The 19,085-nt window shown below is 28.9% G+C and overlaps 1 protein-coding gene across 3 annotated transcripts in view; it reads left to right on the top strand.

The window, feature by feature from the left end:
- Nucleotides 1–19,085, top strand: part of LOC136970660 (KH domain-containing, RNA-binding, signal transduction-associated protein 2-like) — a 49,666-nt gene that overhangs the window by 22,007 nt on the left and 8,574 nt on the right. For all 3 annotated transcript variants that reach the window (XR_010880015.1, XM_067265131.1, XM_067265120.1), the window contains exons 2-5: nucleotides 16,333–16,457; nucleotides 17,397–17,513; nucleotides 18,093–18,239; nucleotides 18,312–18,650. Coding sequence is in view for 2 of the 3 variants with exons in the window: in XM_067265131.1 (XP_067121232.1) it covers nucleotides 16,333–16,457; nucleotides 17,397–17,513; nucleotides 18,093–18,239; nucleotides 18,312–18,650 (728 nt within the window). In the remaining variant the exon portion in view is untranslated. The remainder of the gene's footprint in view (nucleotides 1–16,332; nucleotides 16,458–17,396; nucleotides 17,514–18,092; nucleotides 18,240–18,311; nucleotides 18,651–19,085) is intronic.

Genomic DNA, 19,085 nt, shown 5'->3' with positions numbered 1-19,085 from the left:
ACCAATAAAAATTTGATCGTGACAGGCGAATGAAAGAGAAGATTACAAACTTATTAACATGTGACTAATTCTTATATATAAATTTATAAGAGTTTATAATTAAAATTCTCGTTATAATTCATTAGAAACTTGGCAAACTGAACGCAAAATCTTAATGTACAGATGTTGATTTTGTGTTTTTATACAGAAATTTACGCAGAAAATTAAATGTTTTTATTATAATTCATTAAGTAACAGAACTTTTGTTTAAATTCATACAAAAATTTTACAGGTATTTTACAATTTATTGCACAAACAGTAGCAATTGTTATGAAATTCTTCAATAGTTTTGATGGAAAAAATGAAAATTGATGCTGCCAGAAATGTCAAACAAGTGAGCAAAGTGAAGAAGAATGAGAAAAATAAATGAATAGTTTGCTAGAGTTTTATTATCCCTTTTCAGTTATAGTTTAGAAACTTAGCAAACTTCAATGTATAATTTGCTTGTAAACCTGTTGGATTTGTGTTTTTATATAAAAAATTATATATAATTTCAAGTGCTTTTTTATAAAAATCACTGATATATACAACTATTATTTCGTTTTATACAAAAATTTGCAATAATATTAATATTATTTCCGAATTTTTTGCATAAACTGCAGCTATTGATATGAAATTTTTCAGTAGTTTTGACGAAAAGAAAAATCATTGCTGTCAGCAATGTCAAACAAGTGAACAGAGTGAAGAAGCATAAGAAAATAAAAGAAAAAATGGCTAGCTATTCGATGCTCCTATAATTTATCAGGAAATCTGAACATAACATCTGAATAAAACCTTAAAAAGTCAATTTATGTTGAAGTGTGTGTGATTTTGTACTTATATACAAAAATTTACATAGAAAAATCAAGTAATTTTATAAAACTCACTGGAGAATAGTGCCATTATTCCTTTCTGTACAGAAATTTTCGGAAATTTTTAAAGTTATTGCAAATTCAGTGTCCAAACAGCAGCCGTTGATATGCAATTCATTAATAGTTTTGATGAGAAGGAAAATCGATGCCGTTAGCAATGTCAAACAATTTAGAAAGATAAAGAAGTACAATAAAAAGCATGCCTAGATCTTTCATACCTCCTACAATTCATCAAAACTTAGTAAATTTAAATGAAAAAATTCACTCTTCACCTTGACGTTCTGTGTTCAAGGGTGTTGATTTTTGACATTTTGTACAAAAATTTACATAGAAAATCGTGTAATTTTTATAAAACTCTCCGGAGAATAGTGCCATTATTCCTTTCTGTGTAGAAATTTAGAAAAATTTTAAAATTATCGCTCAATTTAGTGTCCAAACAGCAGCGATTGATATGCAATCCCTCAATGCTTTTGATGAAAAGAAAAATCGATGGCGTCAGAAATGTCAAACAAGTAAACAAGGTGGAGAAGAATACGAAAAGTAGAAAAAAAAGGAAAGGAAGAATAAAACAGTTGGCTAGATCTTTTAGTACCCCTTTTCTATTAGGACTTCTGGTGAAAATTGGGCTGTTAACAAGACAGCGCTACTCAATATCGATCAAAGAGCGCTAAAGAATTATTTGTTAGAAAGAAGTCAGTTGTAAGACTTTAGTTTAGAAACTACAACGTTAAGTTTACTGACCTAAATCCTATAGAAATCTATGGATGATAAAGTTATGCCGTAGGAGACAATGGGTCTACCCTAAAAAAATGGCAGAAAACCAAAAAAAATTAAAAAATAATCAGTCGATACGAATTGATTTCGGCCATTAGAATCGACAAAAATTCACTGGAATTTAAATAATAAACCAATATTTTTAAGTTTATTTATGAGGGGGAAAAACAATTGTATGAAATGACTAAAAGTTAACTTTATTAATATACAAATTAAATAAAGAAAAATTTTAATTTATAAATTATTTATCAATGCAATGTTTATGTTTAAAAGTAATGAGTTTAGTGGGAAACGAACCCACGCTCTTATCTATATTTCACGTATTAAACATCTATGTAAAGTGAATAAGTAATGAAAGAAATGTATGAAAATAAGGAAGGGTCCGAACCCACTCTCTTTGCGTAGAGTATATTATGTACTGTGTGTGTTTAAACAATATAAATTCGAATCTTTCTGTATTAAACTGTTTTAGAAGAGAACTGAACCCATTTTATCATTATAGAATGCATATATTGTGCATCTAAGTGGCAAGAAATAAACGAATTTTGTCTCGAAAGGGAACCGAACCCACGCTTTTATTTACATAATGACTATTTTAAGCATCTATCTGAAGAACGTAAGTTCGATTCGTATCTGAAGTAAGCTAAAAGAAGTGTATTTAGTTTACGAAAGGAGCCGAACCCACGCTCTTCTCTACATTGCATTAATTAAGCGTATATGTAAAGAATATAAATTCTATTTTTATCTGAAATTTTTACAGAATTAGCTATTGTAAACGTAAAAAACAGAGAAATGATTCTTTATATATAAGAGACGAGGGTTGACATTTCTCTATAAAAAAAAACCTCATTTATTCTTAAAAATAAACAAATTTACACTAAAAATCTGCTTATAAATCTACTATTCTTACACAAAAAAATAACCTTTAAAACACTACCATTCCCTATAAAACTTTAAAAATACACTTTCTAGTTATATAAGGACTTAAAAATGTAAAGAAAAAAGTACACTTCTCAATCTTAAATCCCTACTCAACGTTGTAAAAAGACATTAAGAGGGATTAAGTAATTTTAGCATTCTTCGAAAACTATTTTTGCATTCGTTTCTTAGCTCAGTAAACCGGAATGGAGCCGTACCCTGTGTTCTTTTCTTCCGTTCTTGCAGGTTTTCGCGTTACTCGGGTTCCGCTTTAGACAGGTTTACGGCGTATATTAATGCAATAAAAACCGTATGATGTAGGAGAACGATCCGTGTCGTGACCGAACTTTCGATACTTCCGTCAAACATTATGCAGCTCCATTACTAGAAACGACTCGGTAACTTTGCTTCCTCCTACGTCACGGGTGTCTTCTACACACGCGATGTATTTTTATCAATGGAATCGCCCAGTCGTCGTCTACCAAATCACTCTTCTACCTCTCTTACCTGGCGCCGCTGTCAACAACGTGCCATCGATTACGTGTCACAATATGACAGAGTCATAGATCATATTCACCTTTCTGTTGCACAATGTCATAAAGTTGTATTGATTTTAAAAAATTCCAACATGATTTCTCTCTCCATTTTTTTATAGTTTCGTCCCCCCCTCATCTTTTTATCTCGGTTATCTTCATTGCAAATAACGTTTTACAATTGCTAAACATCTCCTTGTTCCTGTGGATGATTGATTAATGATTTGTCTTGACGTCTTCCCTTTTGAAGAAGCTTAAAATATGATTTTTTTATTAATAAAATTTTTGTTTTAAAGTCGTTACTAGTTTATATATTTGCTAAATTTTTTGTATGTTTAATTATGTAATCCCTTCTTTCGCTATTAATAGCGTATTGAAGTATGGATTCGTTATGGTTCTAGTGCTTGTTTTTGGCATTTTATATAAAATTTTTTGTGAGTATTTCTTTAAATACGTAAAAATATCTAAATTTATGATATTTTAATTAATTTTATATAAAAATTTTTACTATAAAAAAGTTTTACCCCGTGTTAAGATTCTTAACAGCGTATCAAAGTATGAGTTTGCGATGGTTCTGATGCTTGTTTTTCTCAGTTTATGTAATTTAAACACAAATTTTTATTTTTAAATGTTAATTATTTATATTTTTAATAAATTTATAAGAAAATTAATGTTTTAATGCCTTTTTATCCCGAGTTAAGATACTCAACAGTATACCAAAGTCTAAGTTCGTGATGGTCGAACCCACACTTTGGTACGCTGTTAATGCTTTGTTTTTCTTGGTTTATATATAATTTAAACCCAAATTTCTATTTTTAAAATGTTAATTATTTATGTACTTTTATATATTTAACAAATTTTATTTGAAAAATATTGTTATAAAAGTTTTCTTCATGCTTTAAACTCTCTTAGTAATGCAGTGAAGTATGGATACGTGATAGTTCCAACGCTTGTTTTTGTCAATTTAAATATATTTTAAAAGAAATTTTCCATAAATACTTCTTGAAAATGTTATTAATTTATATATTTTTTATTAATTTAACATATTTTACAGGAAAATCGTTATTTTAAAAGCTTATCTTCTGCATTAAGATCCCAAACAGCATTTCAAAGTATAGATTTATAATGGTTCTTATGCTTGTGTTTATCAGTTTATACATAGTTTAAACGAATTTTTTTATATAATTTTAAAAAGTATTATTAATTTAAACACTACTTTATCTATTTTTATATATTGAAAACTTAAAAACGTTGCCAAAAACTAGACTTAAAGACATTCCTTCTGCATTAAAATCTTGATAGCATGAAATAAAACATGAATTTATTTCTAATGTTTTTTGTGTTATAAATTTATATTTTACTTAAAATAAAAAAAATAAATACTTATAAGGTTTTTAATGTTTATATAGGCTATATAATTAAATACTATAAAAAGGTTTTTTTTCTGTATATAAGAAAGGTTTCTCTTAACTATTTTAAATACACAAGACCTTCACAAATAATTAAATATGAAAATTTAAAAAGTTTAAAAATATACGAAAATAATTTTAAAAAATATAAAATTTTTATATATTTTTACATAAAAATTCATAAATATTCACAAAAAATTTTGATATAAATACCTGATTTTTGAATGAAAATCTTATGCTAGACGTGTATTCATGTGCTAAATTTCTTCTATTTTTACTCATAAATCTCAAAGTAAAATTTATAAATAAAATTATTTTAAAATATAATATTTTATACAAGATTTCACATATAAAATTTATAAATATTTCCATAGAAAAATGAGTATTTTAGATGCAAAACCTTGACCGTGACCCCTACACTCATGCTCTAGATTTCTTCTCTTCTAAGCCATAACTATGAATAAAATTTATAAATAAAATAACTTAGAAAAATAATTAATTTAAATAACATTTAAAACACTTTTTATATATAAAGTTAATTAACCTTATTTAAAAAATAACGACGTAGATGAAACCTTGTTACTGAATTAAGATGTTTAATGATATGCCCTAAGTATGAATTCAATTTAATTGCTTGGAATTAGCATAATTTTCCGAAAAGATGTTTATATTTCATTCCATACTCGTGCATAATTATCATAATTAAAAGATAATAACTCTATCTTAATGCATTCTACTCGTAAACGTGACATTTTCAATTGAAGATGCTGATATCTTTATCGCTGCTCTTGCTGTTCTTTCTGTATTATGTAACTTAATGTCACCCCTGACTGTACTTTTATATCATTTACAGCTGCTAGTTTATAAATTATTTAAGAATTTAATACTGTAAATATCGTATCTACACTCATTTTTCTCTTATATAACTTTCAGCTGACTCGACTGTTATACAGTTGCCCATTAATGTCTGATTTAATCATTTACCATTTTGGCTCTTTCCACTTGGATGAAGAAAAGTCGAATTCGATCCATGTCTTGGAAGAATGATGATTTTTCAACCCTGTACTACTGCCCAGTGGGGTAAACTGGACAGTAGTAGTAAAGATAGACTGAAACAGGGGGGAGATGTAGTTTGGCCCATTGCCTTTGACTTACTACTCGCTACGTGAACAACAATATGACATTATCCTGATTTAAGACTCCACTACTTTATCTTTTTAACCGACAAAGAACAAGTATGACTTCATATATTAACCAGTTAAACAAAAGTCAACCGAATGGGATTCGATAAAAATGTTAAATTGTTATAGTTTCGAGTCGTATTTTACACAGAATTTAACGATTTAGGAGAAAAATGTTTATTTATTCGAATTAATTTTCTTTATTTTTATGTTTTAATAGTTATTTTATTAAATAATTTAAGCTTTTTTCGTGTAAAATAAATAGTATTTCTTCGTTTTAGAATATAAAATTATCTATTTATAAATGATTGCCATACTTTTCACACCGAATTTGTCCACTCTTCACTAGTTTGAATTCGGAAAAATGATAAATTTTTGATTAATTATACTTATTTTATGTTTAAAAATAAATTTATTAGTGTATTTTAATGTAAAAAGACTAAAAATTTTCCATTTAATACATAAAATTATACATTTTTTGAGCGGAAGAAACTACACATTGCTACACTCCTCACACGAAATTTACTCATTCGAATGGCAGAAAACTAATAAAATTAAGGATAATTAATAAAAAATTTATGTTTAAAATTAAATTTCGTAATGATTTTTAAATAAAACAAATAGAAATCCTTTATTCGAAATATAAATTTAAGCATTTTTCGAGCGAAGAAAATTAGACGTTCCCATACTCCGATTACTTTCATTTATCATATTTAACGTATCGTTAAAAGTATCATAATTTTTAATTATTGATAATTGTAGATCCAATTATCATCTTTAAAACTAATGTTTAATAATTATTCAGCAAAGAGATAAGTAGTCTTTGTGAGTAATGAAAGGGGAATTGATACGAAAGCGCAAGCAAGTTGTAAGTCTATTTATAATGTCTAGAACAGAAGGAAAAAAAAAGGGAGCAAGTGGAAAATAAATGCTTGGTATTTTCTTTAGGTCAGCGCATCGAGATCTCTATTTTAAGTATTTCCTAGTAATTAATTTTATTATATAATAAACAAGAGCGAGATTGTAAAACGATTTTCATGTAATAAATGAAAGAATAATATTTTCTTTGTCCTAAATTTACTCGTTTTGTAACACTGAAGGATCCACTTGTATACGTGGTAATGTTTGAAAAATTTTAAAATAATGCTCTAAATTGTAAATAGAATTAAGAAGACAATTAATAAAATAAATAATTATAGTGTAAAGTTTCAAAATTTCATAAATAAATGTAATTCAAGCGATTTAAAAGGGTCGCAAATTCGCTCGCTCTTCGATAATTCTGCTGTTTTTTTTTTTTTTTTCCTGTATTTTCGTCTTGTATAAGCTTTAAAAATAAAGATAATTAAGGTTATATAAGTGTATTATATAAGTCAATGCGCACGTTGTAGGTAAAAGCATCAACTCTTCTCGAATCATTCGTTCGAAGTAGTAAATTTAATGATTGAATTGTGCTAATGCAACCATAAACTCAAATTTCAAATTAACTGAAGCACTTGGTTATAAAAGGTATTTTAATGCCTTTACTCATTTATAGAATAATATCTTATTGAGTAATTAATTGCTATTGCCTAATGACTTTAAGCTTTCTCCATTTATTTATTTTTAGAATAAAATTATTATTATTATTATCTTTTTTCTTCTAATTTAAGATAAATTTCTTGCTTTTTAATTTAATTTTGCATTTATCTTTAAGAGAATTAAAGTATTTCTACTTGAAAATGAATCAAGATTTGAATGAAATGTAACATTTTTAAAGTATTTTCAACGTAATTTCAGTGTCTGTGTGCATTTATGTCTATATATATAGCTATACACATACTGTGTTTACATATTAGTATTTCTGCACATAGTTTACTATAATTCATACATATGTATTTCATTTTTCATGTAGCCCTATGTATATTTATTTATACTGTATAATATACATACATGCGTGCTTCTGTTCTGTGTACCATACTGTACCTAATGAGTACACATCTGTGTATGTATGCATTTGAAAAAAATATGTATAAGTATGGGTTATCTGTATGTTTACAATACTGTACATGCTTTTTCATATTTTCAGGTATTTTGAGCATGATTTCAACGTTTACATGTATATGAAGATACACGTGTATACCTTGGTATGCATTTATCTGGCAAATTATGGGCATAAATTATGGGAAAATACAGGATTTTATCTCAACAAACCATGGAAAAAATATAAGAAAACGTAGTTTTAGTACGAACAAATGTTTATTTTTTTTACTTTATGTAACAGATTTTTAGAAGATCCAAAAGTAGAAAGTGAATAGTTGAAGATATTTAAAAATTCTATAACAGTAACACAGCATGCTTTCAACATGACACAATACACAATAATACTTAACACGGAGAAATTTGCTTACAGGTCACACATTCAAGTATTTATATATGAAAAAAACATGACATTATTAGCATATATGACCTTAAATATACACACACAAAAATTTAAATAATTTCGTCTCGTGTAGGGGTGAGGCACCTAACTTAACACGTGTAGCACGATAGAAAAATATAAGATACTTTGTGAATTTTAATAATTATTAATTTATAAAATTACTCGAATGAATATCTTATGGATATAATACACAATTAAAGCCTTAATTTTTATTAATTAAAAGATTATTTTCAAATTTTTAACGATTGAAATTAGCGCAGCACCACACAATTTACGAACCAGTAATTAAATGATGAAAGTAGGCTAATTTAAATACCGAAATGGTATCATTAACTAATGTAAAATATGATATCAAACCGGAAACGAGTGACGTCACAAACGATGATACCTCCCGCAACGTAACACATTCGTTATCTACATAACCGGATCGAATTTTTTTTTTCTTAAGAAATTATTTGAAAATCTACCACCGAAAGGTTGAATATTTTAACAAGATTTGATGTAAAATATTCATAAATTTGTTGCCTTATAAAGTTACAAAGGACGGTAGTGTTATAAAGTACTGTAAAAAACGGTATATTTTATGTATTTTTTAACATAAATTATTCACCGATGTGATAAAATATCTGTAACGAAATAGTCGAATTGATATTGAAAGTTGTGTCTCAGGTTAGAGAATAACAACTTTCAATTTTTACCAAGCACTCAACAATTACCTTTAAAGTAGAAAAATAGGAAAGGAAGCCAATAAAACCACTAGTTATTTCTGAAACTCCAAACCTTATAACTTGCAGCTTTAAAACATTACAGGGTCTTGTATGTAATAAAACCGACCCACCAAATGCAATTATCTTAGAGAATTTTCTTTCTCGGGATATTGAATTCGTAACTTCTTACTTTAGTTCGATTAGTAAAATTTTAAGAGTAATTCTTCGTGTATTTTTTTTTATTCTTATCTTATTAATGGTGATGTAAGAATTTAACTGATAATGTAAGTTATTTTTCACGCAAGAACCGCGTTGTAAGTCTATATGGAATAAACATTTAATAAGTCTGCAGTTAAGAAGCACTGTAAATCTATACAGGAGGAATTGGATTGTAAGTCTGTGAAAGAGTATGCTGCACTGTAAATCTATACAGGAGGAATTGGATTGTAAGTCTGTGAAAGAGTATGCTGCACTGTAAATCTATACAGGAGGAATTGGATTGTAAGTCTGTGAAAGAGTATGCTGCACTGTAAATCTATACAGGAGGAATTGGATTGTAAGTCTGTGAAAGAGTATGCTGCACTGTAAATCTATACAGGAGGAATTGGATTGTAAGTCTGTGAAAGAGTATGCTGCACTGTAAATCTATACAGGAGGAATTGGATTGTAAGTCTGTGAAAGAGTATGCTGCACTGTAAATCTATACAGGAGGAATTGGATTGTAAGTCTGTGAAAGAGTATGCTGCACTGTAAATCTATACAGGAGGAATTGGATTGTAAGTCTGTGAAAGAGTATGCTGCACTGTAAATCTATACAGGAGGAATTGGATTGTAAGTCTGTGAAAGAGTATGCTGCACTGTAAATCTGTACAGGAGGAATTGGATTGTAAGTCTGTGAAAGAGTATGCTGCACTGTAAATCTATACAGGAGGAATTGGATTGTAAGTCTGTGAAAGAGTATGCTGCACTGTAAATCTGTACAGGAGGAATTGGATTGTAAGTCTGTGAAAGAGTATGCTGCACTGTAAATCTATACAGGAGGAATTGGATCGTAAGTCTGTGAAATAAGATAAGAATAAAAATAAGAATAATAAGATAAGAATAAAAGGAATTGGATGGTAAGTCTGCGAAGGAGTATGCTGCACTGTAAATCTATACAGGAGGAATTGGATCGTAAGTCTGTGAAAGAGTATGCTGCACTGTAAATCTGTACAGGAGGAATTGGATCGTAAGTCTGTGAAAGAGTATGCTGCACTGTAAATCTATACAGGAGGAATTGGATTGTAAGTCTGTGAAAGAGTATGCTGCACTGTAAATCTATACAGGAGGAATTGGATTGTAAGTCTGTGAAAGAGTATGCTGCACTGTAAATCTATACAGGAGGAATTGGATTGTAAGTCTGTGAAAGAGTATGCTGCACTGTAAATCTGTACAGGAGGAATTGGATTGTAAGTCTGTGAAAGAGTATGCTGCACTGTAAATCTATACAGGAGGAATTGGATCGTAAGTCTGTGAAAGAGTATGCTGCACTGTAAATCTATACAGGAGGAATTGGATTGTAAGTCTGTGAAAGAGTATGCTGCACTGTAAATCTATACAGGAGGAATTGGATCGTAAGTCTGTGAAAGAGTATGCTGCACTGTAAATCTATACAGGAGGAATTGGATCGTAAGTCTGTGAAAGAGTATGCTGCACTGTAAATCTGTACAGGAGGAATTGGATTGTAAGTCTGCGAAGGAGTATGCTGCACTGTAAATCTATACAGGAGGAATTGGATCGTAAGTCTGTGAAAGAGTATGCTGCACTGTAAATCTGTACAGGAGGAATTGGATCGTAAGTCTGTGAAAGAGTATGCTGCACTGTAAATCTATACAGGAGGAATTGGATTGTAAGTCTGTGAAAGAGTATGCTGCACTGTAAATCTGTACAGGAGGAATTGGATTGTAAGTCTGCGAAGGAGTATGCTGCACTGTAAATCTATACAGGAGGAATTGGATCGTAAGTCTGTGAAAGAGTATGCTGCACTGTAAATCTATACAGGAGGAATTGGATTGTAAGTCTGTGAAAGAGTATGCTGCACTGTAAATCTGTACAGGAGGAATTGGATTGTAAGTCTGTGAAGGAGTATGCTGCACTGTAAATCTATACAGGAGGAATTGGATCGTAAGTCTGTGAAAGAGTATGCTGCACTGTAAATCTGTACAGGAGGAATTGGATCGTAAGTCTGCGAAAGAGTATGCTGCACTGTAAATCTATACAGGAAGAATTGGATCGTAAGTCTGTGAAGGAGTATGCTCCAATGTAAATCTATACAAAAAAATTAGAATGTGCAGGAAAATTTAAACTGTACATATGTATTGGACTGGATTTTAAATGTATACAGACGTTAGACTATAAATTTGTACAGGAAAAAATTGAACATTTAATGTGTATTGCCCCATATCTATACAGATAAAAAATTTAACAGTAAATCAATATAGAAAAAAATATTGAACTGTAAATGTGTTTAGGAAAAAATTGGATTGTATATTTATACAGGAAAAAGTGAGATCATGAAGTTTATGGGTTAAATATACAAGAAACCAGTTATAAATTTGTAAATCCAAAACGGGATCGTAAATCTCTATAAGTAAAAACTGGATTATAAATCTTATACAGGAAAAAGCTGGACTGAAAGTTGATAAAGAATAAGGATTTGAGAATTGAATTGTAAAACTACGAAAAACTTGATTTGTTTATTTATCTAATGTTTTTTTTTATTTAAATTTACAGTCTACTTACACAGTCTAGATAACTGAATTGTAGTTCTGAACTGTTTAACTGTACAGATTTATTGTAAATTGTAATAAGGTGTAAGTCTATATATATACGGTATATGTATACAACGAATATAAAATAAATATATAAGATGTAGAAGAGAAAAAGGAACAGAAAGATGAATTTCACAAAAATTTTTATATCCATTAAAGTGGATAGGGGGGAAAAGTATAGATTTGAGAAGATTTAAGAGAATTTTTCAGCCATTTTTCAGTGCAATCTTCAAACATGTCCTCTTGATATTTATCTCAGTTTCAAGACATTTCGATAGACGTGATGAATAATGGCAAAAGTTCTATGAAGTAGTAATTCTGCTTTTGATCTCCATCAAGTCCCTCATCAAATACAAATTTCATCTTACAAGAAAAGTTTTAGGGCCTCCTAAAATATCTTATAGCTTCCGATTGTATTATAATAGCTGACGATTCTTTATTATCTCATTATTCTCAAGATTGATTCCACTTTTTTCAATTCACAATATTAAAATTCTACTCAGAGAACTTTAACCTACGACCCTGTGAAGTGAGGATTAAATGCCTTTTTTTGTTGTTAGAAAATTGCAAAATTTAATCCGTCTCTGCTTGATATGCTATTAGAGTCTGTAGTTTTTGGGTCTGTGCTGTAAATCCGATTGTTACTGTTCATGTTGGACGGAAACGAAACGTGTCAGTAGTAATTGGCAATGTTGGATAGTGTTTTGCCACTATCTTACTCCAGAAAAACACTATGATTATTTACTTCTTCGTTGTCCCTTATAATAAAGTCATGATAGAGATGAAGCAAATGGAATTGGAATGAGAACTAAATTGAAAATTGAAAAGAATGGGTTTAGAAAGGGAAATATATATATATAAATCAACATTATTGATATATCTTGTAAAGGGAAGGGTAGTGTACAATTTTATATTTTGAAAAATAGGTCTTGTTTGTTATCTTTGGAAACTATAAAAAGAAAGAAAATAACTTTGGTAAAATATCTTTTTACTCATTTTGATTGTCATTTTTACTTTAATGTGAGATTATTTTTAAAGTAACAGGGCAAGAAAACTTCACATAAATCTTCCTTCCAGAAGAAACTAAACAGAAACAGATGAGTGTTTGAAAGCGTGTAGGAACCGAACCCACGACTTCCGGTTTTGTTTGTAAATACAATTACAAATAACTGTTCGATAAATATTACAAATTCAATAGAAATTTTCGTGAAAATTAAAAAATTTAAACGATATTACCTTCATCTTTTCATTCATTACGTAACCGCATTTTCTAAGTATTTTAAAAATACTAAATTTACCACAAATTCTAAAGAAAGAATACTTTTTAAATTAGAAATGTTATAAACGAGAGATCAGATCTAGAATAAGAAAATGGGGAAAATACAATTTCTCATAAATTTCTACCTGAAAAATCTGATAGCAAACCTTAGTATTTGGTCATTATTTCAAAGTCACGTCTGCCAATTGTTGGTAAAGTCGTGACTTTATCGTCACGTATGTGGCTGACCTTGGATTAGAAAGACCACGATGTTAGTCTAGAACGTGTCCATGACCCTCCTTTACTAACTTGAATCCATCCGAATACAACATCGTTATTAGTTAATTCAACTACAGTTGATTATTTGGCACAGTATCACTAAAGTAAAAAAAGAAGAAAATGTCATTAAGTTGACAACTCGCTACTTCTGATGGAATTGCTGATCTAGCATTAATGCCTCGAGCAGAAAGCAATTATTGTTTTTAAACTACTTTATTTTTTAATCTAATGTTTTAAGTTTCAATTTTTATAGTATATATTTCCCATTACAGATATTAAGAGTCTACAGATCCAACAGATGAATTGAACATTTTCAAACATTTACTCGTTTAAATTGCTAAAAGAAATAATAAAAATTCACATTATATAGAGTTTAATCTGTTTTCAATTGTATTATGTTTAATTCAAAGTATTATTATTATTTTTTTTTTTTTTAATTTATTTTCGAGTGTTCTTCGAGTATCAAAGCGTGTCACTTCAGAAGAGTTGCTCTTTGCAAATTAAAGATTTTCTATATTCTTTTCGATTTATTTAAGATTTAATATGAATAAATTCGATTATATCTAGCAAATTTAATTATATTAATACTAAATTTTAATATAATTAAAAGTTAAAAGTATCATTTCCTGCGGTGAATTTACATCGTTAGCTTGCCAAATTCTTAGCTTCGTTTCTTGAAATTTTAAATGATTTATGATTAAAAAATTTCATAAATGAATACTTTTTAAATAAATTAAATAAAATTACAGATTTTTAGAGTAGATTTTTCAGTTGTTTTTTGTGTTTCCCCCCCCTCGATCGAATCGATTTTTATTCGATGATTGGTAAGCATTAAATGTAAGATGCTTAACCTAAACTAATTGGCTACATTCCCTGGGGCACTAACCTGAATGATCAAGCGAAATGCATGAAAACTATTCTAGTTATCAGTGATTATGGGGCCTTTAACAATTTGCCAATGCAACGGAAGCTACAATAATACCAATGATTGTGTTTGATTGTTTTAGCATCTTCTGGATTTAAGATAAGAATGAGGAGAACTGGAGAAATTAAATTATTAAATTCTCTTTTCTTCGAAATTAATTAATAGATTTAGAAATTAAATCTGTTCGGATTATTCTAAATATTTCATTTATTTCCACTTAATATGTATTGCTGTAAATGATGCTATTTTGGCTTTCTAAGCGCTCCTTGCGACGCGACGCGGCGCGCACTGGAAGCAAAGTTAATAACATAATCAAATTTACTTAATTAATATTCATATATAAATAATATAATTAAATTTAAACTTTTTCGAATTTGAAGGCTTAATTTATTGTATGTTTGGCTTTAATTAAGATAAACATCTATTAATATAATTAAATTAATTTAATTTATGAATCTTTGGGAGATGTGATTTATAAGTGCTATTTTAAAGCATATTTTCGGTGTAAAAACATGAAAAAAATAGAAAATATTTTATTTAAAAAATATATACAAAATTTAAATATGTTTATTTTATTTATTTATGTATATTTTTAATTTATTTTAATTTAAAATTTCTCAAGTTTTTTTTTTGTTGCGACAAACTTCGTGTATAGTAATATGAGATTGTATAGGAGAAAACATGAGAAAATATTGATGAAATAATATATATGATATTGGTTGGAAAGGAAATATAATTTCCTTATTTTGATAAGAAATAATCAGATCAGAAATAAAGTCAGCAATACTTGCCCAAACTCTAAGAAGTTTGTCTGTTTGTCTTGTGGAAATACGATAACTACATATCCCTTTTCTGGAATTCTTATTTGTATGAGTACAGATTCCCACAGTATCAAATGTTGAGGCACTTTAGTGTCCATTGTAAAGAATGCAAGATCTAATCTCCCTGTTTCTAAGATTCACGAACCACTCATTCATTCTTAAAATGCTACTATAAGATATTATTAAGTGCAACTAAGATAACAAAATTCTTCGAAAATATACTTCAAGATAATAATAATTTAGGCCCTATATATTGCAAGAAACATGATTTATTTAATATGATCTCAACGCAATTAGTCTTTTATAAATAACTACAATATGAATTTTTATAAATTAAACTACTTCTTCACCTGATCGCGTCGCGTCGCGTCGCTTCCGTCGTGCTTAGATTTATGATAATTATTTTAAATATTTATTTTTTTATATTTATATTTTTATATAAATATTACATTTTCGTAAATTTTTAAAAAATTTTAAAATATTTTCCACCAAGTTTTAATGCTTTTAATTAATAATAGAAAGGAAAATATATTGATTACGTTAGTCATCTCGCCGCGCGATGCGACATATGCGCGTACTGTAACTGTTAAGAAGATAAGATCTTAACCTTTTTTACATTACGAAAATAACTTTTTTTTTATTATTTTGATGAAATGTCGTGATAATGTATTTTTTCTTTAATTCTCTACGTTATTTTCTTATTTTTAAACACATTTAAACCAATTAACAGGTTACTTTAATACATTTTAACTACTTGCATGTTACGCAAAAAAATCGCACTTTTACGTAAATTAATTAAAAAATATAATAACATATTGATATATTTAAGAAGAATAAAGTATATTGTTTCGTTAAACAATAATTTCCAGACACTAAAATAATAAAATTTAAACAGAAATGTTGATTTTGCATTTGTTATAATTTCCTGGGGGTATGCTTTTATTGTTATTTATACTAAGAAAATCATTACGTTAAGAATACAAAATTGACTTTAGAGAGAGAATATATACTAAGGTAAGATTTATCTTCATTTTCGAGTCAGCTAGAATGATATTTGTTTAGTATGTTTAAACAGCAAAGAGCTCGGTTAGATAAGGAAATTGTCTCTCTGAGATCGGCATTCTACATTTAAATAAATTCTAAAAAAAAATCGTTAAGAAAATAAATTAAATTCTATCCTGATAAATTAATTTTTATATCCTAATATATATATATATATATTTATCACTAATAAACTGATATTTATCCCTCAAAAAAGCTATAATATCCGTAAAATGCGATGATCTTAAAGTGCGAGCTTTTAAATAGTGTTTTTTTTACTTTATATTATCGCTTTATAATGTAAATGTATGAAAGAACGACGCCGTAAAGTAATTTTGTATGTTTCTTTTTATTATTTTATTTTTAGAAATTCAAAGACATCAAAGTGGATCAAAAGATTCCCTCGTTAAACCACCGCTTCTTGATATCCACAAAGGCAAACCACTCAAACTTTTGGTTCGAGTTTTGGTCCCTGTTAAAGATCATCCAAATGTAAGTTATATATAAATATAAAAGTAAATTTATTAAATTTTCAGCTATTTTTTAACATAATTTTTATGTTTGTGATCCTAAGGAAACACTAGGAAAAATCGTTATCGTTAAACAGGATTTTCTTTCTGGAAAACATGAAATAAAAACGTTATTTATATTATTTATTCTTTTTATTATTATTTTATATGTAGAAATATATAATAAAAATCGTTTGAACGTAAAATTTTATTAGAAAGCTTAAACGTGATTTAAAACGAAAACAAAATTTTTGGCGACTGTTATCTTCTAGAAACGAGAATTTATCAATTGATTTATATGGCCGATAAAAAGCACGTATTAGTCTTTAATACGATTAATATTTAATAAAATAATCATTATTTATTCTTGTATAACATATCCTCGAATAAATAATGATAAATATTTGAAAATTTTATTCTTATCTTCGCTTATAAATCAGCTATATTTTCGATTCGTTCGGCTTTTTATTCGATTGCTTTCTGCCGAAATATATGACCGTTGTTAAAATTAGCGACCATTTGTCGAAATTACTATAAAAAATTGGCAGGAGAGACATCGAAAAAGAATCAATAGACACCTTTCAACGAAGTAATTCACTGTTTGTATGTTCTTTGTTATAAGGTACACGAAAAGAAGGGAGGGAGAATGTTGACTGGAACGAAGTCGATGGATCTATCTAAATTCGATCGAAATTAAATATACGAAAAAACATTTTATAATATAGAAAATAACAAAGTAGATATTGTATACTTAATCCGGGCAAGAATAATTCTAAAACTTTTAGAAAATAATCCGTACGTTGAAGTCAAATCCGGCTTGTCTCCAAAGTCTTTCTAAATCTGGTTTCTGTAGATGGACTAGATATTGTCTCTTGAGGATTTTACTCGCATTTGTTCCTTATCTGGTCTTTCTTTTCTTTAGTTCAATTTTGTCGGCAAACTTTTGGGACCAAAAGGTAACTCTCTCAAGAGGTTACAAGAAGAAACACAAACAAGAATGGCCATACTAGGAAGAGGATCTATGAGGGATAAGGCGAAGGTATGGTGATTATATTACTTTAAAGAGCATCTTTAATATACTTTTAAAGTAATAGATGGATTTATTTTATATTATATAACGTATTTTTTATATATAAAAAAAATTTCTGAAATGAAGAAACTTTTCGAGAAGAACATAAAGCACTACAAATTGAGCATATCGCTTGTGATTGATCTAAACTTCTTAAAGTGATTGCAATCGATCGACCTTACTAAATGCCTCATTACACTTACAATTTCGATTGTCAAAGAAAGTAATCAATAAATAATTAAACCTTGTAAACCTTACAAAATATTATTATCGATATAAATAAATTTCCCATTTTTAACGAATTTACAACAAAGAAATTCGTGTTTACGTTAATTTAAGCACCGAAAATATTATACATTAAATATTAAAATAATTTTGAAGATGTTACGTAGTTAAGACAGTTATCGAACGACAAGTTAAACGTAATTAGTTATATTAACCAGAGTAACATCGTACAGAAGTGAAAGCATTGATTTGTTGTTAAGGTATTAAGCTTGAAAACTTTATAAATATAACTTTATAAATTTAAATTCTAATTTTAAAACACAGGAAGAAGAATTACGAGGCAACGGAGATCCAAAATATTCCCATTTAAATGAGGAATTACACGTGGAAATCACAGCTTTCGCTCCAGCATCGGAAGCTTATTCACGTATGGCACACGCATTGAGTGAAGTCAAGAGGTTCCTTGTACCGGTACGTACTAATTTTAATAAAACCAAGTTTTCGAAATCGTAGCTCTTTGTATTTATTTATTTTTTAAAAAAGGACTACTACGACGATATACGCCAAGACCAACTACGCGAATTGGCATTGCTGAATGGAGAACGTTCTGGACCAAAAGCTGAAACATTCGGTTCCCCACCCCCACTTCCGCCCCCAACTGGTTCCACGAGCTTAACAGTTCGTCTTCGACCATCGACAACACGGGGTCGGAGGTATCCAGTTCCTACCTCACCAGCTGGAAGAAGTCTTGTCCAAGGTCCTGGTAAAGTCACGACAATGTGGAGAGCACCACCTCCAAGATCTATACCCCCTCCGGCTGGTAGGATAGTAATGAAGCAACGTGTACCAGAGGGAACAACTTATCCCGAAGACAATGGACATGTAAGACATTTTCTTAACATAATACACGCGAGAAGTCAATTTTACCTCCAAGTTATAAACATATCCATTAATATTTGGAAGAAAAATTATCGACACGTCACACTTCACTTGACGACGTCACGTCACGTTACTATGACGTATTCGAAAACGTATTCGAAATTTAATGTTATTTTGTTATTTAAATCGAATTTTTGGTCACTAAAACTCGTCATTTTTCACTCTTTCTAGCTTAATTTACAATAAATATTGCTATTATTAATGACTCAAATGCGAGCCGTTTTAAAATAATATTATAAATTCACTCCTTTGTTAAGAATTACTTAAATTTTTGATGATTTTTAACTTTATAAGTGAACGTCGCGGCGCGTTGAGTCGCGTCGCTAATAACGCGCATTACTGTTGATAAATTAACTGTCGTCTAAATTTTTATTTTAA

This window comes from Centruroides vittatus, unplaced genomic scaffold (assembly GCF_030686945.1).
Source record: "Centruroides vittatus isolate TY-2023 unplaced genomic scaffold, ASM3068694v2 contig_1049, whole genome shotgun sequence".
NCBI lineage: Eukaryota > Metazoa > Arthropoda > Arachnida > Scorpiones > Buthidae > Centruroides > Centruroides vittatus.
The sequence above is the reverse complement of the archived record's forward strand: the minus strand, read 5'-3'. Positions and strand labels throughout refer to the sequence as shown.